Genomic DNA, 27565 nt, shown 5'->3' with positions numbered 1-27565 from the left:
AGATTTTTCTGCGCAATAAAGCTGCAATACTGCGAAGCAATATTGTACCTCGGCTATCAGTTTGATTGCATTAATACATTTGATGTTTGAATGCGTAAAATCGTTACTAATATCTGCTGATCACAATTAACAAACGAATAGCTTCGGAAGACCCATCATTCACTCTTTCTTTTTTTTCTTGGAAGCTAGCAATTTAAGGATTGTTAAAAAAACACTACAAACTGTTCACTACCCACATCACACGGACGTGTGCACTGCACCACCGCTGGCACGACAACGACTCAGAATCATACTGATTCTCCGGAAGCTCGATGCGGCTACTGTACCTGCGTCGCGCCATTTCCCTTCCCTGGTCTCCCCCTTGTTCCCCTCCGCCGCATTCCGCTCCCTCCTTAGACGCCTCCCCTTTAATCACCAGCGTGCTATTCTCTGCACGTCGTCCTTCCCGAGTCCCGGCATCTCCCCCTTAAGGTACAGCGCTCTGTCGTCCTCCCTCGCGTCCCCCCCCACGCCATCCCGCCCCGAATGGGAAAATATCCAGCATCCGGTCCACCACATTGAAGACATCGGATAGGCTCCGCTGCTGGTTGAACGGATCCAGCGCATCTGCAACAGAACACTGAACCTGACAACAATCACGTACGCGATAATCATTAGATGACTAATTTAATCTGAGCGAAAGATCTCCTAAGACGGTGGGGAAGAGGTCCCCATCCCGACGAAGGCGGGGGACGGGGGCGGCATCGCGGCGGCGTCGATGCTGCGCTCCCCGCTTCCTGGATTCGGGGCGTCGGAGGACGAAGCAGTGAAGGAGCAAGAGAGAGCGGTGACCGCAGAGGTATTTTACCTGTAAGAGTCGAGTCGAGTTACATCGCAGTGATGGGCTGCCCGCCGATGGTCTCTCGAAGCCTGTCCTATGTAAACTCTCCCAGGAGCTCATCTTTGGATGTTGGATCAAACTGTGCCGACGCGAACAATAATAAATAAACAACCAATTTAAGTTACAAAACCACGTGAAAACATGCAAAGTGCATTACTTACACATAAGCTGCGTTAGAAATGGAATGCAAGGGCTCAAAAAGTCTAGATGATCATTAGTCAATCATCATGTCGCCGCATCTTAGTGAAAGAGTGGTATCTGGAACTTGTCTGACAATTATCTGCTGCTTCGTGTCTTGCTTTGAATAAGCTGAAAGACAAGATGCATAAGGATTGAAATATGAAAAGTGAATTGCACTACGCGAATGCACAACAAAAAGATACATTACATGTAGCAAATGTTGCACCTGATTCAGCATCTTCATATTCTGATGTGTGAGCACTGTTGGGGCTATCAGTGCCAATGATTTGTGAAGGTGGTTGAATTTGATCATCTCTTGTATGGCCAAGACTTGCTGAACGGCTGAGACTTGGTCTATCCTGAAGACCGTTGCAATACGGTGGGTTATTTATATGGCAATTACAAATAAATTAAAGCATGCATCGACTGAATTTATAAGATCATAAATTAACTAAGTTCAACATGACTTTCAACATATATGGCCCACGATGAGTAAGATGCCCATTTAAGACACTCTGGAGCTTAAGAGGGGTTATTGGGTTTGGTCGTCACATCTTCAAGCCATCTGTTCCAAAAAGCTTATGACCTTTGTCATAGATCTTCAATATTGGTAGGCTGGAAGCTAAGGAAACACGAAATATTTATACTGATTGAAGTTTTCATTTGGAAAATATTTTGAAATAGGTAGCTCCCAGTATTTGGGGCATATTTGCACATACTATTATGTTAGTGGCCCTTTTAAAAACTCTCTTATGGATATTACAGAACAGAAATGAAGCTTTTACTTTGTAACCATTTTAGCATGGTTGAGTCAATTTGCCGTTGAGAGACGTAAATGATGAGAGACAGACATAAATGATGGGAGACAGAGTATTCAAAAAGATAATTTGGTCAGCTTGATGTCAAACAATAGCAGTTTGGGTAAAACACACAAGCCCAGGTTCGAGGGTTAACACAGACTCGAGATGAATTCGAGTATCATGATGAATCTGTAATGCATCATGTGTGTCAGATGGGAATTGCTTTGCTTCGAGATTCTGGTGATTTAGTTGCTAAAGTGCCTGCAAGTTGCCACAGCCCATCTAATTGTTAAGGCAACAGCTATTTTAAAAACAGCAAGGCTAAAACTATTTGAGAAACAGCAAGGACAACAGAAGAAGAGTGGAGGTATAGATGGGTTCGCTGATTGTCTACTTTAGTAACTATTTTGAACGATGTTCAAGCAACTCCTTGAAAAAAAAAATAACTATCATGATTAAAGGCTGCAAGTAAAAAAGGAAAATAGCGCAATGGTAAAGTTGTTGCTTTGTGACCTAAAGGTCACGGGTTCGAATCCTGAAAATAGTCTCTTGCAAAATGCAGGGTAAGACTGTGTACAATAGATCCTTTCTCATGATGAGCAAGATAAAAAAAAAAAATTCTCTATCTAATAATAAAGTAAAAAAAACGTGTAAAATGCAAATATATAAAAATAGGAAAGTGACTTACAACCTTGACTTCACGATAATGGACGAGAACAATGTGCATGAGATCACTGCAACAAGAAATAAAACCATAAATATCCAGTGCAGTTAAAAAATTAAAAACAATAGCAATAATGAAAATATGAAGGCTTCGTGAGCACAGATTCCACAAAGGCAAAAAAGATAACAAACATGAAAGCAATGAATGCCGAGTATAGAAACACGAATGCCATAACACTGGATTACTGGATCATAACAATTTCCAGGAAAAAAGATTGCATGGACTGATGGACTGGGCGTAGGAGAAGCAAACTAAATTAAGTTTAAGTTTCTATCTTCAGATTAGTCAATGCCAACATATATCTTTTTGCAATTGGTAAGGCATTGTTGGTTTATACAATGAACCTATAAAGTTCAATTGTTCAAAAATTGGAAAATATGACACAAATTTTTGTTACCAACTCTGGAATCAGTCTGGCCCTTGGAGATTGAGTTTCAACAACCTAGGTATGCACAATTTTTGGATGATTTTGATACTTATACCCAAATAATTCAATGAAAATCTAAAGCAGGTCTTTTACACATTAGTATTGATAAGTATAGATTTTAAAATAAACATTGAATTCTAAAAATAACAATTTTTTATACACCATTTCTGCCATTTACTGATAAAGCAGAAAAGTCATCATGTGAAAATTAACCACAAAAATGGAAAAGAGAAAAAAACAGTGTTGCAGCGTAGAACTATAAAAAACACATTTAAAACTTACTCTTCCAGCATCCAATAACTCCGCCTTTGAAATTTTTCGTTCTCTTCGCCGTGAGCATAATAGCAATGAAGCATATCAACACTTCCAACCTGGAACCACATCATAAGTTTGGTTGACTTCAAGAAAAACTTCAGGAAATTGATGATAAAACATAGCTATCCTTCTATGAAGAGGAGCTACTCCAGGTAAGTACAAACTGAAAAAGTTTTTTTCCCCGATAATTTAACAAAAACTCTGAAATACTTCTCATTTGTGCTACATGTCATACAGCTTCATGTTATGGTCCCGAGTACAAGATCGAGTCACATACCAAGATCCGGATCCGAATTTGATCATGCAACACATAAAGGGGAAGGGAGGAGGAAAGACTCGTCCTAGACAGAGTCCAATTACTCAATTATGGTCCCGAGTACAAGATCGAGTCATAGGTCAAGATCTGGATCCGAACTTGTCAACTTGATCTTGCAACACATAAGGGTGAAGGGAGGAGGAAAGACTCGTCCTAGACAGAGTCCAATTACTCAATTTTTTCTTCTTCACTTTATTAATAATGTCACTCCTTATATAAGGAGTCAAACATGACACGATTCAGAAAAGACCAACCCAAAAGGAAACAAGGAATCAAAAATAGAAAAGCTAATTAGGTCATTATTTGTTTCTACTATAGCAATAGTTAAATTAGGTCATTATTTGTTTCTACTATAGCAGTAGTTAAATTAGATCTTTATTTGTTTTCTACTAATTAGGCAATAGCTAATTTATTTCTACTATAGCAATAGCTAATTAGGTAGTAGTTAATTTGCTTCCAACTATAATGGCGTCCAACAAAGGCGTCAACCTCAGCGTCTACATCATCACTCCCCCCTTGATGCTGAGCTTGTCCACGAGCTCGAAGGAGGGGTATAACACCACTAATAGCATGGAGGGAAATTTACGAATCCACTTCCCCCTCTTCCTCACCTTCCCTATCATCAGCAAACACTTCAATCCAAAACAGGTGCTTACACTTGTGACCCGTGGAGTAAAACTCATCACAGATAAAATAGAGGCCCTTGATTCTAAGTTCTGTCATCTCGACACGGGTCAAACGCTTGAAAAATGAAGCAGGTGGAGCTCCTTGCTGATGTCCCCCCGTTGTCTTGATATTCGCCAAAGGAGGGCCTCCACTACTGGTGTTGAGCTTGGTTGTGGTCCCGCCCCAATTCGTACGCAGCAGCCTCCCTCCTTGATGATGTGGACGCTAAGGTGGACGTCTTTGTTGGGCGTCGCTATAGTTAGAAGCAAATTAGCTACTGTTATAGTAGAAATAAATTAACTATTACCTAATTAGTAGAAAATAAATAATGACCTAATTTAATTACTGCTATAGTAGAAACAAATAATGACGTAATTTTTGATTCCTTTATAGGTTGGTCTTTGACTCCTGATATAAGGAATGTTATTATTAATAAAGGGAAAAAGAAAAAAAATTGAGTAATTGGACTCTGTCTAGGATGAGTCTTTCCTCCTCCCTTCCCTTTACGTGTTGCATGACCAAATTCGGATTCGGATCCGGATCTCAACTTATGACTTGATCCTGCACTCGGGACCATAACAACTTGGTATCAGAGCCGATCATGGGAGACACGGATCCTATCACATCCAAAAAAAAAAATGTAGATCCGCTACATTAACGACCCCCCTAGTATCAGCCCCACGGATATGGAGGAAGGTACATGCATGTACACAGGCGTTAGGCTCATGGTGGGATAAACCTCAGGTCGTCAATTCCTGAGAATCGACCCCTGACCATTATGCCAGAGATGTCATGCGCCCATCGTCTGTGCTATGTCCTGGGGGCAGATCCTATCACATCAAAACTCGATGCCTTCGTGGAAAAATTGACCTTGCAACAGTAAATTTTCATGGAGCAGATTACCTCCCGCTAGTGAGGACTAGAGGAGCAGATGGTCAAGTTATCCCGTACTGTTCAAGAGACAAAATGACGACCAGTGCCCACCGCAAGCACCCCTACTAGCGTGGAGTGTGGCCCTTCCAAAGCCTCGGAGGTCAGACCTGAACCGCCAATCAACGACACCCTGGTTCCGCAGTACTCGAAGATGGAGTTCCCCACCTATTCTGGAGAAGGAGATCCACTAGACTGGATTAAAAGGTGCAAAAAATTCTTTGCCAACTAAAGGACCACAGAAACCGACAAGGTTGGCCATGTTGCCTTCCACTTGGTAGGGGAAGCACAACTTTGATTTGATCAGATGGAACAGGAAGAGTCATATATGACTTGGAAGCAATTCAAAAACCATTGTCATATTTGCTTTAGGCCGCCTAAGAGTAACAACCTTCTGAGAGAGCTAGCAAATCTAAAGGAGATAGGTAGACTACCAGCAGCAGTCCCAGTCCCACCTCGCCCAAACCTCGGGCCACAACAACAAGTTGACTTGTTCACTACAGGGTTAGTCGACCTAGGCATTGCAATGAATATGGTAAGGGCATTAGAATGGAAGTCATGCTTCCATCAAGGCGGGGGGCTGCTGCACACAAATTGCGACAAGACCATAACCAAGCTTAACACCAGAGGCCCTCCTTTGGAGAAGACCAAGACAACGGGGGACATCAGCAAGGAGACTCTTCAAGTGTCTGACCCGTGCCGAGATGGCAGAATTGAGAGTCAAGGGCCTCTGATGAGTCCTACTCCACAGGTCAGAAGTATAAGCCTCTGTTTTGGATTGAAATGCCTGATGATGATAGCGAAAGTGCGGAAGAGGAGGAAGTAGATTCGGAAATTTCCCTCCATGCTATTAATGGCGTTATACCCCGCTTTCGAGCTTGAGGACAAACTCAACATTGAGGGGGGAGTGACGATGTGGATGGCGCTATAGTTGGAAGCAAATTAGTGTTGGTGCAATATCCCCTAGGTCAAGGTTGATCAGGTTGACTAAGCTTGAGTTGGCTCAAGCTTGAGTCTTGATGTTTGACAATATATGGAGATTGCAGGTGCAATCGTCCGATTGGGGAGATTGTTGACGCAATTTCTCTCTGGTCAAGGTTTGACCAGTTTGATGTGAAGAAAAGTCAAGTAGGTCAAAGTTAACCGGATATTTTTCTGGGGAAGGTCCTAACTGGAGGTTAGACAAATGGAAGTCCTGGTGAGTGAAGCCAGGCAGTTGGAAATTCTGGTGAGTGAAGCCAGGTGAAAGACCTAGTGAGTGAAGTTAGGCAGGTGAAAGTCCTGGTGAGTGAAGCCGGGAAATAAGAAAATCTTGGTGAGTGAAACTAGGTGAAAGTCCTAGTGAGTGAAGCTAGGGAGGTGAAAGTCCTAGTGAGTGAAGTCGGACAATAGGAAAATCCTAGTGAGTGAAGTTAGGTGAAAGTCCTAATGAGTGAAGCCAGACAGATGGAAAGTCCTGGTGAGTGAAGCCAAACACGTGGAAATCCAGGTAGGTCATGGAGGACCGGACACCAGGTGTTGAGAAGTCCAAGTGGATCATAGAGGACCGGACACTTGACAAAAGACGGTAAGTCCAAGTGGATCAAGTTTGACCGGACACTTAGCACGAGGAGAAAAGTCTAAGTAGGTCAAAGGATTGATCGGACACTTGGTGAAAAAGTCTCAACAGGTCAAGGTTGACCAGATGTTGGGTTTAGTAGCCCTAGACTTTGTTGGAGCAATCCCGATGGTCCGTGCGACCATATGTTTTGGTGTTTGGGGTATTTGATATGTGTATTTGAGTTGTACAGGTTTGCAGAATACACATATGACTCAGGTTAATGGCTTCGGGTCCGGTGAAGGATGAAGCATCCAAGTGACTGTGGACAAGACAACAAAGACAAGGGTCGAGGGAAGTAACTTCAAGGCATACGCGAAGGATGACATTAGGGACGAGCCACGGGCTTGAATGCATCTGAGGGACGAGAGCTAACGGAAGTAGGCTTGAAGGCAAGAGGTCAAAACTACAAAAAAGCGTCACGTGAGTCGTAAAGGTAAGGGTCCGAGTGCTAAGAGATTGTACTCGGGTACCAGTCGACTCGTGGTTTCATCAGTCGACTGGTGTATTCGACTGGGCAATCGACTGGGAGCGAACAGAATGCTTCTGTTCGCTCGATCAGTGTGGAGCAGTCGACTGGTATCGAGCCGTTGGGATGTTACGGTCGAATCTCCACAGAGGACAGTTGATTGACACTTTCACCAGTCGACTGACAGGCGGGGTTTTCTAACCCGCAACCTATATAACCAAGCCTGGAGAGCTTGGTTAAGGCCGACAAAATTGGACTTGATTAAAGTCTAATTAGTAGTCTACCAATGCTCAAGGTTTCCCTTGTGTTGAAGAGGTCTTGGTGAGTTTGTGGCGAGGTTTCTCCACCCACAAGGAGGTTTGAGCTAGCCGGAGTTTCCGGAGACTAATCCACCGATGGATTGAGGGATCACCCATCTTATAGACAGCCGTGGAGTAGGAGCAAGTTATCTCTGAACCACGTAAATCGACGTATATTGGTTTGCATTTCCTTTCTTAGTCTTAGTCTTTAGTTTTCGTATTTGTATTGTTTGTATTCCGTTGTGCTAACAAATACATAAGAAGCGATTAATTGGGGGCACGACTATTCAACCCCCCTTCTAACTAGCCGCAAGATCCCCTATAGACTTAACTTGGGCGAGCTAGGGTCGGTCAATTTGATCAAGTGACCAAATTGGACCAAGCCCAATCGATCAACTGATCGATTGGGCACAGTGCTACGACAAACAGCATCCCAATCGATCAGCCAATCGATTGGGAGCCTTTGTCACGAGCACAGAGAGCAGCTCAATCGATCGGGCGATCGATTGGGCACCACCAATCGATCGACCGATCGATTGGAGTTGGGATTATCGCGAGGAAGCAAGCGTACAGAAGCGCGTTGAATCGATCGGGCGATCGATTCAAGCCTCCCTAATCGATTAGTCGATCGATTGAGATATGATTGTTGCACAGGTTGCAGGTTTTGGACGGCTGGGATTACTGGGATCTGACGTGGCAATCGATTGGGAGCAAGCCCAATTGATTGGGAGCCCTATAAGCGGCAAGTATAAAGTCGTTGCACACTTTCTTCTTTGCAAGAGTTCTCCCGATCTTCACACGACTTCTCCGACTACTCTCCGCCAGTTCTTGGAAGCTCTTGGAGACAAGTGTTGTTGCACTTCTAAGGTTCAAGAGACATCTACAAGCAACAAGAGAGCAAGAAGAAGGTTTTTCATTCGTATTCTTTGTATTTTTCTTCTTGCGTTGAGTTGTATGCTTGTGTGGGTGTTGTAAGAGGTTTCTCCACCTCCGGTAGTACCGAGAAGGATTTATTATTCATAGTAAAGAGTGTTCGTGTGTGTGGATCCTTGGATTAGTCACTTCATCTTGAGGTGGATACCAAGTAAATCCTTCGTGTTAACGTTGTAAGTATGTTTCGTGTTTCATTCCGCTGCATATCATCATCACGAAGCAAGACAACGAGCTATTCCCCCCCCCCCCCCCCCTTTTCTCTAGCTACAAATCGACCCTAACAATTAGCTACTGTCTAATTAGCTACTGCTATAGTAGAAATAAATTAACTATTGTCTAATTAGTAGAAAACAAATAATGACCTAATTTAACTACTTATAGTATAAACAAATAATGACCTAATTAGCTTTTCTATTTTTGATTCCTTGTTTCCGTTATGGGTTGGTCTTTTATAAATCGTGTGAAGTTTGACTCCTTATATAAGGAGTGTTATTATTAATAAACGGAAGAAAAAAAATTGAGTAATTGGACTCTGTCTAGGACGAGTTTTTCCTCCTCCCTTCCCCCTTACATGTTGCATGACCAAGTTCGGATCCGGATCTTGACCTATGACTTGATCATACACTTGAGACCTGTGGCTCTAATACCAAGTTGTTATGGTTCCGAGTGCAGGATCAAGTCACAGATCGAGATCCGGATCCGAACTTGGTCATACAACACGTAATTACTCATTTTTTTTCTTCTTCACTTTATTAATAATAACACTCTTTATATAAGGAGTCAAATATAACACGATTCAGGAAAGATCAACCTATAATTAGGTCATTATTTGTTTCTAATATAGCAGTAGTTAAATTATGTCATTATTTGTTTTCGACTAATTGGGAAATAACTAATTTATTTCTACTATAGCAGTAGCTAATTAGGTAGTAGCTAATTTGCTTCCAACTATAGCACATCCAACAAAGGCGTCCATCTTGGCGTCCACATCGTCACTTTCCCCCCACTCCCCTCGATGTTGAGCTTGTCCTCAAGCGAGGTATAACACCACTAATAGCATGAAGAGAAATTTTTGAATCCACTTCCCCCTCTTCCTCACCTTCTGTGTCATCATCAGACATTTCAATCCAAAACAGGCGCTTACACTTGTGACCGGTGGAGTAGGACTCATCCCAGTTAAAACAATGGCCCTTGGTGCACCGTTCTGCCATCTCGGCGCCGGTTAGACGCTTGAAGAATGAAACATGTGGAGTCTCCTTGCTGATGACCCATGTTGTCTTGGTCTTTGCCAAAGAAGGGCCTCCACTGCTCGTGTTAAGCTTGGTTGTGGTCTCGCCCCAATTCGTGCGCAACAACCCCCTACCTTGATGGAAGCATTGCTTTCGTTATAATGCCCTTGTCATATTTCATTGCAATGCCCAAGTTTTTAGGCTTCTGCAGTTCGATGTCGATACAGAGATCTTCGACTAGCCTTGCAGTGAACAAGTCAACATGTTGTTGTAGTCGGAGGTCCAAGGTCTGGGCGAGATGGGACTGGAACTGCCACTGGTAGTCTTCTATCACGCTTGTCTACTTTAGATTTGCTAGCTCTCCCAAGGGTTGTTACTCATAGGAGGCACAAAGCGGATATGGCAATGATTTTTGAATTGCTTCCAAGTCACTGACTCTTTCTGTTCCATCTGATCAAACCAAAGTTGGGCTTCCCTTACCAAGTGGAAGGCAACAAGACCAACCTTATCGGTTTCTGTGGTCCTTTGGTTGGCAAAAAATTTTTTGCACCTTTGAATCCAGCCCAGTGGATCCCCTTCTCCAAATAGGCGGGGAACTCCATCTTCGAGTACCGCAGAACCAGGGCTGCTTGTAGTGGGCACCAACCGTTATCTTATCTTTTGAACAGTACAGGATAACTTGGTCATCTACTCCTCTAGTCTTCGCTGGCAGGAGGTGACTTGCTATTGCGAGCTCAATCATTCCACGAAGGCATCAAGTTTGGATGTGATAGGATCAGTGCCACCCATGATCGGCTCTGATACCAAATTGTTATGGTCCTGAGTGCAGGATCAAGTCACAGGTCGAAATCCGGATCCGAACTTGGTCATGCAACACGTAAGGGGGAAGGGAGGAGGAAAGACTCGTCCTAGACAGAGTTCAATTACTCAATTTTTTCTTCTTCCCTTTATTAATAATATCACTCCTTATATAAGGAGTCAAACATGATACAATTAAGGAAAGACCAACTCATAAAGGAAATAAGGAATCAAAAATAGAAAAACTAATTAGGTCATTATTTGTAATCTACTATAGCAATAGTTAAATTAGGTCATTATTTGTTTTCTACTAATTAGGCAATAACTAATTTATTTCTACTATAGCAGTAGCTAATTTGCTTCCTACTATAGTGACGTCTAGCAAAGGCGCCCACCTCGGAGTCCACATCACTTCCATAGCTTCAGTGAAGCAATGCATGAAGCAATAATATCATGATGTAGACTCTACACGTGGTAGCATGGTTAGGTGCATGAGGCAGCTTATTCCTCGAAGGCATCAATGAGTGATTGGGTCCATCGAAATAGCATTACTAAGTATACCTAGATATCATAGACTGCCCTCTAAAAAATATATCCATAAGTCTGCTCGTGACAAAGAAAACAAATTTTCCAATCTCTGTTTGTTAAAATCAAAAAGCAAGGATTGCACACTACTATATCCTCCCCCCGCCAAAAATGAAAAACAAATGGAAATAGATCATTACAAAATTTACCTACTTTTAGTCTCTCATGAGCTTCTTTAACCGTTTTTCCATCCTTTTTCTTTCTCCAGTTATGGCCATCCTTTCTGAAGTATCTTAACACTTTTCGGTCAAATAGAAATAGGGATCCACCTAAAGAAAAAAAAAGGAAGATAGTTCTTCAACATAGAATATACTAAACAAGATGAGAAAAAAGGTCAATGTGTGAAAATAACAAGAAGGTTTCTCTCTTGCAATGGTGGCAACCTTCCTCATGAGGGGTTGGATAGATCCTTGTTCTTCTTTAGGTGCTGATCCTATCTACATGAGTATGTAAGGAGAGCTTGTGTTAATGGATTGGATGATCACCAATCACTCAAGTGGGAAGGATTTTTCCAATCCTGTTCCTCTAATGAATTAAGATCTTCAGGCATTGTTAAGGAGGATTCAGGAATCTACCGCTTGTGTAGTGATTTTCTCTAATGCAAATCTGGTGAAGGCTGGAAAAGGTATGAAGTTTATATGGGGAAAAAATTGGGAAGAATTCTCGCATTGGAGTCTGTTAGTGCTATGCTCTGTTTGGAGATTGTGAGAAGGGCTGATGCTTGTGCATCCTTGAAGCAAGGTTTTATGCTTTCTTTTTTGAGACCGATGATGATTGTAAGGATGTATTGGTGAATGGGCATTGACTTGTAAATGGTAGGGTGTTGTCCTTTTTGTTGTGAAAGCCTTGTCTTTAATCTGTGGTTAGGAAGATTGATGAGGTTCTTGTTTGGATTCAGTTTCCTGATCTCCCTATTGAAATAATGAATAGGGATGTCCTGCCTTTATGAGCTATCGTTGTTGTCAACTCAATAAAATTTGATGGTATCACTGCTCTAGGGAAAAGGCCAAGTTTGTCTGCATTCATTGAAGCTTGTGGGAAGAGATTTTTATTTTTCCATTCCATTGCTCATGAGAATGTTCCTAATCTTTGTTATGCCTATGATGAACTTGGTAACTGAAGCAAAGAGATAAGTGTGGAGAGAGGAGTTTTAATGGGGATACTGCTAAGGGTTCACCTGATGGATCAAAAGAGGGCTCTTCTAAGGAGGAGGATGCAGAAAACTTTGAATTATATAGGTCGTGGGTGTAGAAAGCCAGAAGAGCATGAGGGAGAAGGCATTACCTAAAGCTAACTATGATATTTGAATCAAAAGACTAATGCCTTTGCAATATCGTGTAACGATTTAGATGAGGAAGATAGGATCAAGTACTGTGATATGGATGGCATGGGTGTTTCTTAGGAGTCAGATGAAAATGTTGTTACATTTATAGAGTTTTATCTCTATTTGTCTGATGCTTGATTTTTCTGCTGGGGGTGTACCCAAGGCTACTTCTTGTAGTACAAAGACTAACGCATTTGCAGTATTGGGTGATGATTTAGATGAGGTAGAAGGGCTCAAGTAAGGTAACATGGATGGTAAGGATGTTGTCTTAGATGGGTTTGATGTGAATATTGTTGATGATTTAGATATGGAAACGTTCGTTCTGTTGGTGATGGTTCAAATGCTAATAAAGTTATTTCTGTTTCTGGGAGTTGATCTTTCTGTTGGTGTTGTTATTAGTGAAAGTGCTGTAAGGTTTAGTGGGATACTGAATTACGAGTCAAAGAAGGATATTGGAGTTTGTAAGGGGTAAACTTCAGAGTTGGTCCTGTGAAATGGGAATTTGTTAATCAGATTGATTTGCTAGATTCTGAAGGTAAGATATAGTTACAGCTGAAAAGTTGAACTTTGTGGTGTACAGTGAGATTAAGAAGTCATTGGGAATGGATGCAGTTGCACTTGATTTCAATGGCCCAAGAGGATAGGTGTAGATCTAGTAGCAAGAATGCTCCAAAGCCAAGGTTGATAAGTGAGATGCATTTTTTTTTTTTTGGTTATTTTCTGGTAGGCAGAATAAGTTAAAGAAGAAGGTCTTCAGTGATGTGTGAGGTGAGGCTTACTCTTTAAAACCTACAGATTTAAGCATAGTCAAAATTCACTTATTGGTTCAGAGGCACATCCATTCTGCATAAAATATCAATTAATATATAAAGAAATGGCATATACTTGACTTCATACTCTGAGGTTTATTTGGAGGTTCTGGTGCTATACGAAATTTCCTATGGTTCTGAAGTATTTCACAGATTTCAGCAGGGCGTAGCCATCGATGTTGTGCTTCCACAAGTAATTGCTCAATATCTGTATATCCGCAAAAATTATCTCATCAGAGGAAAAAAATAACAAGAGAGAAGTATCTACAGGAGGATGAAAGTAAAGAGTTTGCTCAAGAAATTAGATTGTGCTTAAATCCATCCAAGTCCCTTCTTAGGACGTAAGAAATTTTTTACAAAAGCATTTATATAATCACAAGAGAAAAATAGCTGCACAATAATATTGTCTGTATACCAAATAGACAAGTTCGTACTGTAAGTATACTAGGATTGTAATGCTCCCAATGTACTTCATGTCCATGGTATTGGGATTTCAAAGCATAGAAAACTAGGACTCCAGCTGCAAACATAAAGATAGCTAAATATTCCTTAACAAATAAAACAATGAATTATAATTTGAAATCGACAAATTATTTAAAAAGATGACCGACCATAGAATGACTGTCAAAGAGAAAACAGGAGTGATTAGATAATATAGTTACAGGCCTTACGTGGTCAGGTGCTCACCTAGTCGCCATGATTGAAGTCACCTAACATGATTCAAGGTGCCTGATTGATTGCTTAACTATTTTAGTGCCTTTTGACACTAGCTTATTAACAAAAATATCCAAAACTTTGATGTGCATATTGAATATGCCAAAAATTTCAATCTTAAACCAACTTATGAACTTTCAAAATTGTAACAACGGCTTCCAATAGCTGTGTAATCATATTTGGATTAACTAAATCAGTTTTCCACCCGTGCACAATTAAGAAAAGCCCAAAATATAGTCGATTACCTTGGTGATCCGGAATACTATGTATCCAGCTAAAGCAACAATATGTTTATATAGTCCACTTATATGGCAGCCAACACAGTAGCACTTGGGGTTCCATTATTGATAATCATAAAGTTCAAGTCAAAATTCACTACAAACAGATGTTTTGGAATCTATTACAAACCTTATGGGTCAGGATACATTCGTTGATTAACCATATTGAGTGTTTACAATAACCATCATATTCGATGATTGCTTACCTTGTCAAATTAAGAGCACTTCTACATTCCAGCTTACCATACCATAATACACGAGCCTTAATCCGAATTAACCATCTGATCCAACCATTCAATGCAATATAGTGGAGAATGCACCACATATCCAAAAGGTCTAAAAGTTTACAGCGAAGAAATAATAATCAATGATTCGTCAGATTCTATCAAAGAAGAAAATCTAAGGGGTAGTAATTCTTTATTTCCTATGCCTTTTTAACATTTAACATCGATTTCGTCTCGAGGAAATAGAGCAGAGGAGAATAAAAATCAACTGTGACACGGAGAAGTAACCAAACGAAACTTATACATGAAAAAACAAATATACAATTGGATACAAAGCCAGGTCAACAGATCTACACATGCATACAAAATAAGGAAGAAAACAAAAACTAGGCCAAAGATAAGAAAAAGAGTAAAAGCACAAAAACGTAAAACCTCTCACCAAAAGATGCATTCGCTTCACCACGCCGGACCCCTGCCATATCCATATATATCCCCGATACAAGAAATCACCAGAATCCTAACTTGTAGATTCTCAAAACGCCATATTTTCCACCGTCTAAAGGAATCAAAGCGGCAGATCTGCTCAAGAGGTTCCGAGAATACAATCAAACCCCATTTGCTTCCGGAGCTATATAAGGGGTACCGATCGCGCGAAACTTCTCGGAAGATCACCGATTAGGGCCCAGGGGGGCGATAGCGAGATACTTCACAGCAACCGAGAGCGACAAACGGAGCGAACCTTCGAAGAAGGCGATCAAGGGCGAGCCGCCGAGTTGGAAACGGGATGCGACAGCGTGAGGAATGCATTGCTTCGATCGAAGTCGAACCCCTCCTTTATTTATCAAATTAAAGGAAAGAGACCTTTCCCCGATTAGCATATTACTGACGTGTCGTTGAATAATACCTCCGACCAGTCCTGTTGTACCCCGCACTGCTGACACCGTCTTCTTATTCGATGTGATATGGGTCCCGCAGTGGGACCGACTTGGGATCCTACCTACGGCACTTTCAATGATCCGTAGAATAATCAACCCTCTCCGACTTATTAGCAAAAACTATTCTCGGAATGAAACATCTGTCCGTTCGTTTTTGCGGGATCTCGATGAAATCAGGTGTGATGGACGGTCTGTAATAAGATACGGCGAAATCAGTGGGAACGAACCGGGCTCATCTTGGTTCAATCTAGAATCGACGCAATTAATTCGGCCGTCGTCATTTCACAGTCGCTCATTAATGTTTACCGTACGACTAAAAATCTTATTGAATAATTAATTTGGCCGTCGGCAGCTTCTGCGTCTGATGAAATTGAACGATGTTGTGAGGTGGACAGAAGAAAGGAAAGTATTTAAAAATTCTACGTAAAAATATTTAATTCATGTGAAAATGACGGCTCAACTAAATTTATTTTATGAGAAATTGGTAGAACTTAGCTGTCACTGTCTTCGGGATGGCCTTAAGACAATCGAAGAACCTTTAAAAAAAAATCCAGAAAATGAATATATAATAGTATAAATATTAATAAGACTAGGGGTTGAAGATTAAAATCTTTTGAATCTAATTAATTTAGTATTCAAAGGCCTCAAATAAATCCATTTTATTGTTTTTTATTAATCCAACACAAGGCCTCAAAACAGAGCGAAAAAGGCAGCCCAAATCTAACCGGATCCAACACAATAATAGCTCATGCAAGTCAAAAGTTTGACATTGTAAACGGTCAAACACCGACCAAAGTCAGGTCAAACATCGTCTAAAAATTGTCAACGCCACCACCATCCATTGCATGGCTGCCTCCTCTTTTGTCTCCCATCTAGAACCACCAGCTCCTATTGCCTGCTCCTCCTGATCCCTCCTCCGCCTCACCATGGCGGAGCAGGCGCCGGTCCGGCCCTGTAGGCCGCCCCTGCCCCTTCCCGCCGCCGGACTCTCGCCCCACCACCACCCGACCTACGTGGTCCAAATCCGCAAGGATCAAATCTACCGCGTGCCGCCGGCGGAGAACGCCGCCCTCGTCGAGCACTACGTCAACCAGGAAAATTTTCGCCGCCAACGCCATTGCCGCTTCCTCGGCTTCCTGGAACGCCTACTCCCCGTCTTGCTCCCCTTGCTCCTCGTCACCGCCACCGTCGTTGCGTTCTTCGCGGCCGTCAATCCAAGCACTCCCACGTTCGTGATCAAGTCCCTCGCCATCAAGAACGTCTCGCGGTCAGTAACAGAGTATGATTTCGCGGTGAGCGTCAGCAACCCAAGTAACAGAATCGGCTTGGCCTATGCCGGCGGCGGTCGTGTTGCCGCCTGCCACGACGGAAAAGAAATCGCCACCGGGGAGACCTCGGGGTTCTACCAAACGCACGGGAAGTCGACGGACCTCGAAGTGGTTCTTCGTGGCTCAAACAAAGCCCTGAAAGCATCCGAGAAAGGTCTTCGGATCGAGCTGGTGGCTAATTTCTCGGTGAATCCAAAAGTTGGAGGCCTGGAGTTGTGGCGTAGGAGCTTGGCGGTGAATTGTGATGTTAAAGTTACAGAGCTAGACAAGAACAAGAAGGTGCGCATCTCCTCACAAGACTGCAGCAGCAAGCTTCATTCTTGAGGAAATTAAGGATTCAGACACAGATAAATTAAGCAGTGAGTGATGTGTGGGAATTCTAGTACGAAGAGTCAATTTTTTTCCCTAACTATTAATTTCTATTCTTATTTTTTGAATAAATCTAAAGTCTTTTACTGCATTTATGGTTAATTAGCACAGAAGTTCTTCCGTATATATATATATAATAAATAAATAAGGATTCCGTATTCATGGAATATAATAAATAAATAAAATTTTATATAAATAAATTTTGTTTAATTTATATATATATATATATATATAATAAATAAATAAGGATTCCGTATTCATGGAATATAATAAATAAATAAAATTTTATATAAATAAATTTTGTTTACAAATTAAATAGTTGGTCTAACAAATTTACCGGCCGCATCGGTTAAACAAGTCTAATTAACCCAATTAATCCAATCAAATAATTGGATGGGCCAATTGGCCTAGTCCAATTGATCTAACGGCTTGACTATCTCATCCAGAGAATCTAGGGATGTAAATGAATTAAACGGTTTGCAAGTTATTCGGAGTTCGATTCGGTAAAAAGCTTGTTCGAGTTTGTTCGTTTAGTTTATCGAGCCGAACTCGAGCTCGACTGTTTTATCAAATCGAGCTGGAGCTTAAGGATATTCGGCTCGTGAGCTCACAAACATGATCGTTTATAGGCTCGTTTAAAGGGCTCAAGCTCAGGTCGGGAACATGTTTGTTTATAGGCTTATGAACTAGGGCTCGAGCTAGGCTTGTTTAAAGTGCTCGAGAATATGTTCGTTTATAAACTCGTGAAAGCAAGCTCGAGCTAGGCTCGATTAAAGAGCTCACGAACATGTTCAATGATTTGTTGAGTTTGAAAGTTTAATATAGTAGTTTGGAATATTCGAACAGCTTAGTAATTTCAAAACAAGCCGAACTTGTTAAGCTCGAGCCCATTCGTGAGCTTAGTAATTTCAAAATGAGCCTTATGATAAAAATTTGATTAAGTTCGAGTTAAGCTCGAGCCCAAATATAACTTAAATAAGCCGAGCTCAAACTTAATATTATTTAACTCAATTCTGCTGGTTTATATCTCTAAGAGAATCTAATTCATGCAGAAAATCTAAACCGTCTAATTGATTGACATATTTAGACCCAGCAAATTTACCAATCTAATTATTCTAATTGAAATCTTTAAGTATGAATAGAAAAAGAAAAAAAAATACTTTTTTTATATACATTTAGTATATCTATTCATAAAATTAAATGTTTTATATTTATTTTTATGATTAAAGATATAAGTAAATACATTTTAGGAATAAAATAATTTTTTTTAATCCACAACATTATTCGTCTATTGGGTAAATTTAAAATATAATTTATACACATAGTTATCTGAAGGGCATTCTTCTCATCAAGAATAACAATTTTCTCAAGCTCAAATTTTATTTTTGAAAAACGATCCATCTAATTACTCTACCCTCTCACGCTCAAATTTTCTGCTGAATCTCAAAAAAAAAAAAAAAAATGAAACTAAAATATTAAAACAAGAGGAAAAACATTATAAAGTATGCGACGAGAAGGTCGGCCATGGCCACTAGAGGAGCGTTGAGCTTTGGAGCTTCAGATGAATGAGGCGTTTGTGATGCAGCTGGTGACGGAGTAGGAGCTAACACTTGTGATGCAGCCGGTGATGGAGTACTGGGAGATGGCAGCAGGCTGCTGGGGGTTGGAGATGGCGAAGAGGGTACTGCATATGACGATCCACAGACATTTTAAAAATAACATGATTAATTAATTATAGACTTGATTTAAAGCAATTTAATATGATAAAATTAGACTCTACTAACGTGGAGATAGAGATGGCGATGGAGAATCTGCATCTGTAATCACAAAAGTAACGAGTTATGAATCATGATAGTAAAAGATAAAAGTACTCTATATATCCAAAAACACACCGCTGCAGTCGATCTTAGCTGCCTTGACAGAGCAAGCCACAGGGAGGCCAAGTACTCTCGTCATGTTTATAGGCACATCATAGCTTAATGCCTCTTTGAGTGATTTGCATAGGCAAACTGTAGTGCTCCCTTTGATAACGCTGGCAATGCCGATGCAGCATGCCTTGCTTGGTCGATCAACGATGCTACCGTTGGCAATATACGACAGGCAATCTATCACGCTAGATATAATGTCTGGGCAGGAAGATGGTGGTTCCGCAATGGTACTGGCAGTGGCGTCGACCGTGGTGATCATGATAAAGATGATGGCCACAAGACTAACAGCACTCCTAACTAAGTTTGCCATTGTGATTGTCTTGATTAATTCCGAGATTAAGTCAATTGAGTAGATGCTGTATATATCATAATATTTATAGAGAGAGGATAAGAAAGAAGTTATGAATTGTTAGCCGATTGACTTAATCATTGCCGAAATGTGAGGATCGATCAATTGATGGTAAAGGATGAAACTTATCCTGTGAACTAAATCCTATCAAGGAAATGTAAAATAGGTATCTTATCAAAGATTAAATAACAAAAAAAAAAAACAAAAATCGAATTGCATAAGAAAGTTCGATAATACCTCCTGCAGTGACTACTACTACGCGACCTTGCATCCAAATCTATTTCTCTTAATTAAGAGAGAAGCAGCCCACGAAAGCACAAGTGCCAGGCCGATCACAGCCACAGAAAGAACAATGAGCCATGGTAGCGCACGAAACGATAATAGGCCGGCCGGTTCAGGCGCTTCAGCCGGTTCGTTTCCGGAGGCCAACGGCGCCGGGGAAGAAGGTAACTGCGGAAGCATTGTCGGAGAAGCTCCTGCTTTTGTTTCCGGTGAAGGTGGGGATAGCGCCGGAGTTAGTTGCTGATCCGGGGATGAGGACGGAATCGGAGGTGACAGTGTTGACTTTGTTGGTGGCGATGGAGATGGGGGTGACGACAGCGACGTTGATGGATCCGGCGTAGATGCTGCTTAATAATTCAATCGAGGAGGAGAAATTAAGAGTAAAATAAGCAATTAGTTGAAGAAATAGAGAAGCTATTATATGCTTACAAGGTAACTGCGGCTCTTGAGGAGACTTTGCCGGTGTCGATGGAGATGGAGACGAGAACAGAGTCGATGGAGTCGGCGTAGATGCTGCTTTGATTTAATTCAATCGAGGAGGAGAAATTATGAGCAAAATAATTAAGCAATTAGTTGAAGAAATGGAGTAGCTATTATATGCTTACAAGGTAACTCCGTCACTAGAGGAGACTCTGCTGGTGATGATGGAGATGGAGATGGAGATGGAGACGAGAACAGAGTTGGAGAGCTCGGCGGAGATGCTGTTTTGATTAATTAATTTAACTAAGAAAAATTTAAGACTAAGATGAGTAATTACGCACATTAAAGAAATGAATTTAACTAATCTTACAAGGTAACTGCGGCGGCAAAGGCGGTGGCGGAGGCGGAGATAACATTGGGGAAGGTGACGCACGTGGAGATTGTCGCGGCGTGAGTGGTGAAGGAGATGACGACGGACATGCTGCATAAATTTTGAACTCACATGGTAACTGCGGCAGCAAAGGTGGTGGACTTGCCGACGACTTTGGGCCAGACAGTGGAGACGGAGACGGAGAGGAGGCGGCTGAAGATTTGGGTGGAACCCAAAAGGGCCCTGGATATGCTGCGACATGAACTTTGTTTTGTCAAGTTTTCTTTGTCTTTTTCTTGTATTTTCTTTACCGATATGTTTTCTTTTTCTTTGTGTTCGGCCGAGAAAGATTAACAAGGGGAGAATTAATCGACTTACAAGAAGGTGCTGCCGCCGAAGGAGTCGCCGGCGGTGGAACTGAAACTAAGCAAACGAATCACCAAGATCAGCTCAATCTAGTGGCGGCATTGGACGAAGATCAAACTACACCGAGAACTTACGATGGCAATGGATTTGAGGGGCGTCGATCGAGCAAGCGGCGGGGAGGCCGAGGGTTCTTTTGATGCTCACGGCGAAACCTAAGCACGATGCCTCCTCCACCGCTTGGCAGACGAGCTCCGGTCTGCTACAGACGTTGACGCAACACGCCGCGGTGGGCCACGGCACCGGGCTGCCGTCGAGGACGAACGCCAGGCAGTCAATGAGGCCAGTGGCGATATCCGGCGAAGCGGACGGTGAGTGATCGACGGCGGCCGCGGAGGGGAAGATGGCGAAGAGGAAAGCCGCCAAGACGAGGGGCGTCGCCATGGAACGCCGCATGCCGAACCAAATGAGGGGAAGGACATTGATCGGTGATTTGATCGACCGAACATATATACAGAGCGGGAGAGATCAAGAATCCGTTGGAGAATTATTTTTTAATTATTATTGTTAGTTTAACTTAATTGGAAAATTAAAGCAAAAAAGAAACAAAGAAGTTTGGGCACTCCACGGTAATTGTTTAATTTAAAAATTGAATAAAATGTTTTTATTTATTTATTTTTTAGTTGATATCATCGTGTTTTTAATTTTTCAAATCAATTAATATTATCCATCCATCCCACGAAATTTTTTCACCATCATTAAAATAAATTAGGAAATTTTGATAGTGCTCTATCTAGATAATCTATTTTTATATGATGACAAAAGATGAATATATTGATCCCCGTGTCCCGTTAATCCGTTCCAGAACTAATACAAAAGAGATAGATAATCTATTTTCATGCTATCTATTAGCACTGGCGGAGCCAGGAATCATAGCCCACCTGGGCTAAAATTGTCATCCGGACTAAAAGTCCTTTTTCTCCCTTTGAAAATCCAAAATACAAGGGGTGAAAAAGTAAAATCAATCTAATCACCAACTGGGTAAGCCAATGCTTGGCTCCGCCATTGTCTATTAGAGAGAATCTCTTATAAATCGTCGTAATTGATGGTCTATCAAATTGTTTTTTTAATAGTTCAATATATGAGTTAAATTAGAAAGTAGCTAGAGATATATTTAGATAATTTAAGGGCATGTGACCCAATTCAAGATGGAGGTTAAAGTTGGTAAAAAGATGATTGTGCTCGTCCTTAGTGTCTCGTCAATTTATCCCAGGACTAATACGGAGAAAGTAAATTACGGATAACTACTAACATTTGGAATAATGATTGATGTATAAAGAAGATATTTACTTCGATTATGTCGAGATTTGAATCTCCTACCTCAAAAATGAAGATTAAAGGCTTTAAGAGTAAGTAGCTTATAGTTTGAATTGAGAAACCAATCAAAAATTGAAGAACAAATAATCTATATTTGACCTAAATATCCAAAGGCTTTGTTTGCCCTTCCTAGAGTTGTTGGATTGGCCATTAATAAAAATGATATTTGTACATGTACACCATAAGGCAAATGTATCCTTGGATAAATTTTTTTTTAAAGATAGACGGGCTTCTTCTCTGGTTTAAACTATCAGAATGAATCTGAAACATAAATTATGTATGCTCATATGTCTATCCACTCACTACATGGGAGCTCATTTTATCTTCTAGTGAAAGGTGACGTTGACATTTATTGAAAGAAAATTTGATTAATATCAAACTCATAAAGAGTTTGCAAAATCCCATCGGTTAAAATGTTATCCTAACCTCAATCTGAAAGATTTACCATATTACTTTTTTTTAAAGGGTTGATTAGTGGAGCCAATTAATTAGAATGAGGTACTCAAACTATCTAACTTATTTTATAGAAAGAAACATGGACCATCCCAGGACTTGATGTAACAATAAAACTCTCAAATAATTTTTCAAGTATTCACAATTCGAATCTCAACTACAACTACAATATACTTGAAAGCATTTTCAACTTTTGCTCTTCATGCACACTTAAGATTTAGTAATAAGAATCATTTGAGCTACTTCATTGCCTTATTTCCTCTGTAGACAATCACCTTCAACGACCATGTTGAATGCCCATCTTTTATATGCACTGAATTAATTGTCTCTATCTAAATCAAATCTCAGTTTATGTGTAACCAACTAGAAATAGCTAAGCACTTGAAAAGGTGTACCAAATAATTTGTCGAATGATAAATATCGGGGAGAAAATGACAATAACCATTGATCATTAATGTTGCATGCATTAATGGGCTCTTCTCCAGCACAAAATGTCATTTCATAGTGTTTTAATTTTCACCAATGAAATGCCATTTTAATAGATGATCGAAAAGAAAGACGTAACCAGTTAGCCATCAATTAAAACAAAGTCATAAACTTCTCATAGTTTATGCAAATTGCCTCTTGGCGAAATATTATATATAAAGTCATCTTCTAATTTTTATTTTTTTGTTTTGATGATAAGCGTATTCTTGTCACAAAATTAGTTTTTTTTTTAAAAAAAAATAAAATAAAAATGACAAGATGAAGACCTTATAATAGCATGCACATTATATTCTAAAAGGTTAACAGGCAACCTTTGAATCTAATCCATTTACTATAAATGGAAAGTTTATTATTTTACACCTTATACTATTTTTTTTAAAAAATTATCTCCTATATTTTAAAATATTTCGCTTTACTTTTCATAGTTTACAAAATAAGATCAAAAATATTCTCTCACCTGAAAGCCTTCTCTTCTCGCATATTCGAAATTGCTAAAGTATCGCTGATCGAAATGTATCATATGCTCGTTAGAAATGTGAATAGAAAAGAAGAAAGAAGAAATTTATGAGTTTAGTTTTATATTGAAATTTTTAAGTTATTATGGTTGATTTATATTATTATGCATATATGGATGATGTAAATAAATATAAAAAGAGATTTTTTCTCACTCGTGGATATAAATATAGGGTTCGGATTGCACTGAACTAAGTTGACTTTTGTACGAGCATGACATGTACACGTCGAATGTCGGACTGATCAGGATAAAATTTACCTAAGTGAATAAGACTGTGATAAAGAGCAAGGGGATAGAACTAGGAGTAAAGATTTTCCTCTACCTTCGTTCCCCAAATCTTCTCTTCGTGCATTTCCATTCGATAGTTCACACATGATAGTAATTGAGTACTTTCTCAGTTTGCCACAAAGGATCAGTGTTTGGTTATATCATTGTATCTTAGAAAACATACGTTCATCATAACCTCAATGCATAGTCAGACGAGGACAAATCTGTTTTAAAAAAATTATTGGAAAGCAAGCCTCAACCTCTTCTTTTATTCAATTTGGATTTTCCAGTCGAGATTATACACTCGGAAGTCAGGAGTTTGTACTCGGTAGTTTGCAACTTGGACTCTAGAAGTTTTCTGCAACTCAAATTCTCCAGTCGAGAGTCTACACTCGGGAGTCGGAAGTCTGCAATTCGAACTCTGTAGTTTTCTGCAACTTAGATTCTTCAGTCGGGAGTCTACACTCAGGAATCGGGAATCTAAACTCGAGAGCAAGGAGTTTGTACTTAGGAGTCGAGAGTCTATACTCGAGAGTAACAAGTTTGCACTCGGGAAATTGGGAGTCTGCACTTGGACTTTGCACTCATAAGTCTAAACTTTGGGATACAATATAACTCAATTTTCTATCCAACTCGGTCATTCCAAATAACTCTTCCTTTCCTATTTGATAAATTGATATTATCAATTCAAGTTAACTCAACATGTAACTCTAATTTGATTTATAATTTCAATTCAAACTAACTATTCCTCTATCGTGATAAAATTGTCCAAATTCAATAAGGTCGCAAGCTAACAAATCCTTGAGATCAATAAATTATATATTAGATTTGTGTGATAAAACTATATATTAGAAGAAGTTTAATCTTGTTGTTCTCGCTCCTAAGGAGGCACTTTAGTTCTATTTTATACAAATTATAGAGGTTAAAATATAATCTGTTGAAATATAAGGACTAAGATATAAAAAAGAGTTAAAGCGAGAAATTAATATACTTAGGTGGTCTGCTGTTTCTCGCCCGGAACTGCGTGCGTCTGTCAGACCCTCCTTTCGTACGCCCAGATTTACTCTAATGAGATGCTATAAATAAGTTGATTCCATAATTTAACTCTTATCGCCTGAAAATGGGATGTGAACTGTAATTGACTGTCATACCCTCGACTGGACCAGTTTTCGTCGTGGTCCCCGAACAAACTGTACCACTGAATTAGGATGGTGAACTGCACGGGCGAGCAGTTGGGGACGATTAATAAATTCACGCATCCGTAAGCGCAACCGCAAGCACATCGCTTGTGCTCCGTCGTCGGCGCCCACAGTGTTAAGACTGATTGTTTCGGCGGCAAGTTCTAAATCCGTCGTTTTCATCAGGTTTTTTGCATGATTTCAACTCTTTTCCTCCTCACGTATTCTCGAAGCAACTAGTGCCCCTTCGCGCCTATAAGTTGTTTGTTTTCCCCCGTAGTGTTTTGGATTTCTTTTGCTGTCGCTTTCCGATCGCCGTGTTCTAGAAAAGATGGTGTTTTGGGAAGGATACGTCAGCGACGAGTTGATGGGCACGATTGCTCCGATCGTTGTTTACTGGCTCTACGCCGGACTCTACCAGCTGCTTCCGCCGTTGGACCGGTTTCGGCTCCACTCCCGGAAGGAACTGAACGCGAAGAATTCGGTGACGTTGCCGACTGTGGTGAAGGGTGTTCTATCTCAGCAGCTCCTCCAGGCAACTCTCGCGCAATCGCTCTTCTGGGTGAGATTTCAAAAACCTTTTTCTTGTGTGTGTGTTTTGATTTGGTCCACATGACTTGATTCTTCTCCTTACAATAGTACCATGAAGTTGCATTTATTGTTTCATAATTATACCTCCATTCCCAGTGTTATAAGTACCTGAGCTCGATTGACAAAACGAGTACGAATGGGCTTCCATAGCTGGTAGGTGTTATCATTAAAGATTGGTAGGTGGATATAATTTCTTGTGGATATATAGTTCGTGGATTCATAATTGTCAAAAGAAAAAAAAATCTGGTTCTGCTTGCAATAAAACGATGGTAGTTGTGACATTTATTTCTTGCTTGTAGCTACATTGTTGATATGGCATCGATTATCTCAGGTTACGGCAAAGATGGGTCTATCATCGAACGGCGCCGAGCGCTGCCGATTCAAGCCCTGCAGTTTTTGGTGGCGATGCTTGTAATGGACTCGTGGCAGTACTTCCTCCATCGTTACATGCACGAGAACAAGTTCCTTTACCGGCATATCCACTCTTGGCATCACCGCCTCGTCGTCACTTGTGCGATTGGAGCCCTTTACAACCATCCGTTGGAGGGTCTCCTTCTTGACACTTTCGGCGGCGGCATCGCATTCCTGGTCTCCGGGATGACCGCGCGGACTGCTGTGTTCTTTTTCTGCTTCGCGACGATGAAGACTATCGACGACCATAGTGGCCTTTGGCTGCCTGGGAACGTCTTCCACCTCTTCTTCCGCAACAACGCGGCCTACCATGACATCCATCATCAGCTTAAAGGGTTGAAGTACAATTACTCTCAACCTTTCTTCTCCGTTTGGGATAGACTGTTGGGGACTTACATGCCTTACGACTTGGTCCCTCGACGAGAAGGTGGATTGGAGGCAAGACCTTCAAAAGATTAAACTCCATGTGTGAGTTTGAGTACATATTTCCAGGATCAGTAGAATGAAGAGTAGAACTGTTCAGTTATTTGAAAAACAAGATCTCTTGCAAAAGAAGTACTTGTTAAATTAAAGTTTTCTCCTAATTAACCACATGAGTTCTATTAACAAATGGAATGTGAACAAAGAAAATAATCCTAAACATGAGATCTAGCTAGTTTCATCAATCACTATAGCACAATAGATAGATACAAAATTATAATAACGACAATGAAACCTGAATGCATTAGAAGAGTCATTGTCGTAAAGCGTCATCTCGGAGATCTTGAGATCCTACGGAAGAAGAAGAATGAGAGGATTTTCGGAGGAGCTAGGGTGACAGCGTTGAAAACTCTTGTCAATGAGGGACGAGGAGTTTTCTCTGATCCCTAATCCAATCGGACCAAATTTGTATATAGAGGATCCACATCCATTATAAGTCCATCATTAATAATGAATACAGGTAATAGGTTATATATATATAAGTCCACATCCAAGAGTCAAAAATCCGAATTAATATAAGTTAGATCACTTAATGGGTGTAGATCCTTAACAACATAAATCCGCATGTCTTAAATCGCATGTTAGTCCACCTAAAGGAAATCAAATTCAACAATCTTCCACTTGAGCTACATGTGACTTATATATCGCATTCGAGAATAATTTTAGTTGACATCAATAACAATATCTAACTTTATAGGAACGAAATATCCCCTATAATCAATCCGGTCCATTAACTTCATTGATATAAGACTAAAGATATTATAGTTACTATATATGACTGTAACAAGTGTAAGGCACTAAAATTCCATTCTGTTTAAATTTCTCTGTACAAAAAGTGTACAAGTACAGAACTATTTCTAGCAACCCGCATGTTCGATCAGACATGTGTTTGATCAATCAAGCATATTCTTGATGGATCAAAGCACACCTTGATCGAAGTACAAGATCGCTGGCCTTTTGTATTAGT

At 40.5% G+C, this 27565-nt stretch overlaps 4 protein-coding genes across 10 annotated transcripts; 2 read left to right on the top strand and 2 right to left on the bottom strand.

Annotated features, from left to right (window-relative positions):
• Positions 1–78: 78 nt before the first annotated feature.
• Positions 79–15324, bottom strand: LOC122026370 (calmodulin-binding transcription activator 2-like). Of its 7 annotated transcripts, XM_042585067.1 has the most exons (10): positions 14937–15324; positions 13716–13801; positions 13358–13489; positions 11302–11417; positions 3294–3382; positions 2549–2594; positions 1269–1419; positions 1042–1189; positions 848–959; positions 79–625 (listed from the first exon to the last, which is right to left on the bottom strand). In XM_042585067.1, exons 3-8 carry the CDS (start codon positions 13365–13367, stop codon positions 1095–1097), a joined length of 507 nt encoding a protein of 168 aa, XP_042441001.1. In that variant the 5' UTR covers positions 13368–13489; positions 13716–13801; positions 14937–15324; the 3' UTR covers positions 79–625; positions 848–959; positions 1042–1094. The 7 variants fall into 7 exon arrangements, with proteins under 7 accessions (XP_042441001.1, XP_042440995.1, XP_042440996.1 ...); XM_042585061.1 differs by lacking the exon at positions 13716–13801 and having other exon boundaries at positions 14937–15322; XM_042585062.1 differs by lacking the exon at positions 13716–13801 and having other exon boundaries at positions 79–619; positions 14937–15322.
• Positions 15325–16358: 1034 nt separating this feature from the next.
• LOC122026504 (NDR1/HIN1-like protein 13) lies at positions 16359–17084 on the top strand. The gene has a single exon (XM_042585245.1). The coding sequence runs from the start codon at positions 16359–16361 to the stop codon at positions 17082–17084; it is 726 nt and encodes a 241-aa protein (XP_042441179.1).
• A 1602-nt stretch (positions 17085–18686) lies between these two features.
• Positions 18687–19367, bottom strand: LOC122026503 (non-specific lipid transfer protein GPI-anchored 31-like). The gene is made up of 3 exons (XM_042585243.1): positions 19018–19367; positions 18914–18946; positions 18687–18813 (listed from the first exon to the last, which is right to left on the bottom strand). The coding sequence occupies exons 1-3, from the start codon at positions 19365–19367 to the stop codon at positions 18687–18689; spliced, it is 510 nt and encodes a 169-aa protein (XP_042441177.1).
• Positions 19368–25231: 5864 nt separating this feature from the next.
• LOC122027712 (very-long-chain aldehyde decarbonylase GL1-9-like) lies at positions 25232–26709 on the top strand. The gene is made up of 3 exons (XM_042586711.1): positions 25232–25302; positions 25397–25662; positions 26007–26709. Exons 2-3 carry the CDS (start codon positions 25448–25450, stop codon positions 26575–26577), a joined length of 786 nt encoding a protein of 261 aa, XP_042442645.1. The 5' UTR covers positions 25232–25302; positions 25397–25447; the 3' UTR covers positions 26578–26709.
• The last annotated feature ends 856 nt before the right edge of the window (positions 26710–27565 follow it).

The sequence above is a fragment of the Zingiber officinale genome, chromosome 10A (genome assembly GCF_018446385.1).
Source record: "Zingiber officinale cultivar Zhangliang chromosome 10A, Zo_v1.1, whole genome shotgun sequence".
Lineage (NCBI taxonomy): Eukaryota > Viridiplantae > Streptophyta > Magnoliopsida > Zingiberales > Zingiberaceae > Zingiber > Zingiber officinale.
This window is presented reverse-complemented; position numbering and strand designations above follow the sequence as displayed.

Excerpts from the sequence above, each read along its gene's own strand:
- LOC122026370 (XM_042585061.1), bottom strand. The coding sequence starts at position 14,982 with ATGGATATGGCAGGGGTCCGGCGTGGTGAAGCGAATGCATCTTTTG. Across the intron at positions 3,383-11,301 it reads AAGCTCATGAGAGACTAAAA|GTTGGAAGTGTTGATATGCT; the intron begins GTAGGTAAATTT and ends ATGTGGTTCCAG. Across the intron at positions 1,420-2,548 it reads ATTATCGTGAAGTCAAGGTT|GATAGACCAAGTCTCAGCCG; the intron begins GTAAGTCACTTT and ends AACGGTCTTCAG.
- LOC122026504 (XM_042585245.1), top strand. The coding sequence starts at position 16,359 with ATGGCGGAGCAGGCGCCGGTCCGGCCCTGTAGGCCGCCCCTGCCCCTT.
- LOC122026503 (XM_042585243.1), bottom strand. The coding sequence starts at position 19,367 with ATGGCAAACTTAGTTAGGAGTGCTGTTAGTCTTGTGGCCATCATCTTT. Across the intron at positions 18,947-19,017 it reads AAGATCGACTGCAGCGGTGT|ATGCAGATTCTCCATCGCCA; the intron begins GTTTTTGGATAT and ends TTGTGATTACAG. Across the intron at positions 18,814-18,913 it reads ATCGCCATCTCTATCTCCAC|TACCCTCTTCGCCATCTCCA; the intron begins GTTAGTAGAGTC and ends CGTCATATGCAG.
- LOC122027712 (XM_042586711.1), top strand. The coding sequence starts at position 25,448 with ATGGTGTTTTGGGAAGGATACGTCAGCGACGAGTTGATGGGCACGATT. Across the intron at positions 25,663-26,006 it reads CTCCTCCAGGCAACTCTCGC|CTACATTGTTGATATGGCAT; the intron begins GCAATCGCTCTT and ends TCTTGCTTGTAG.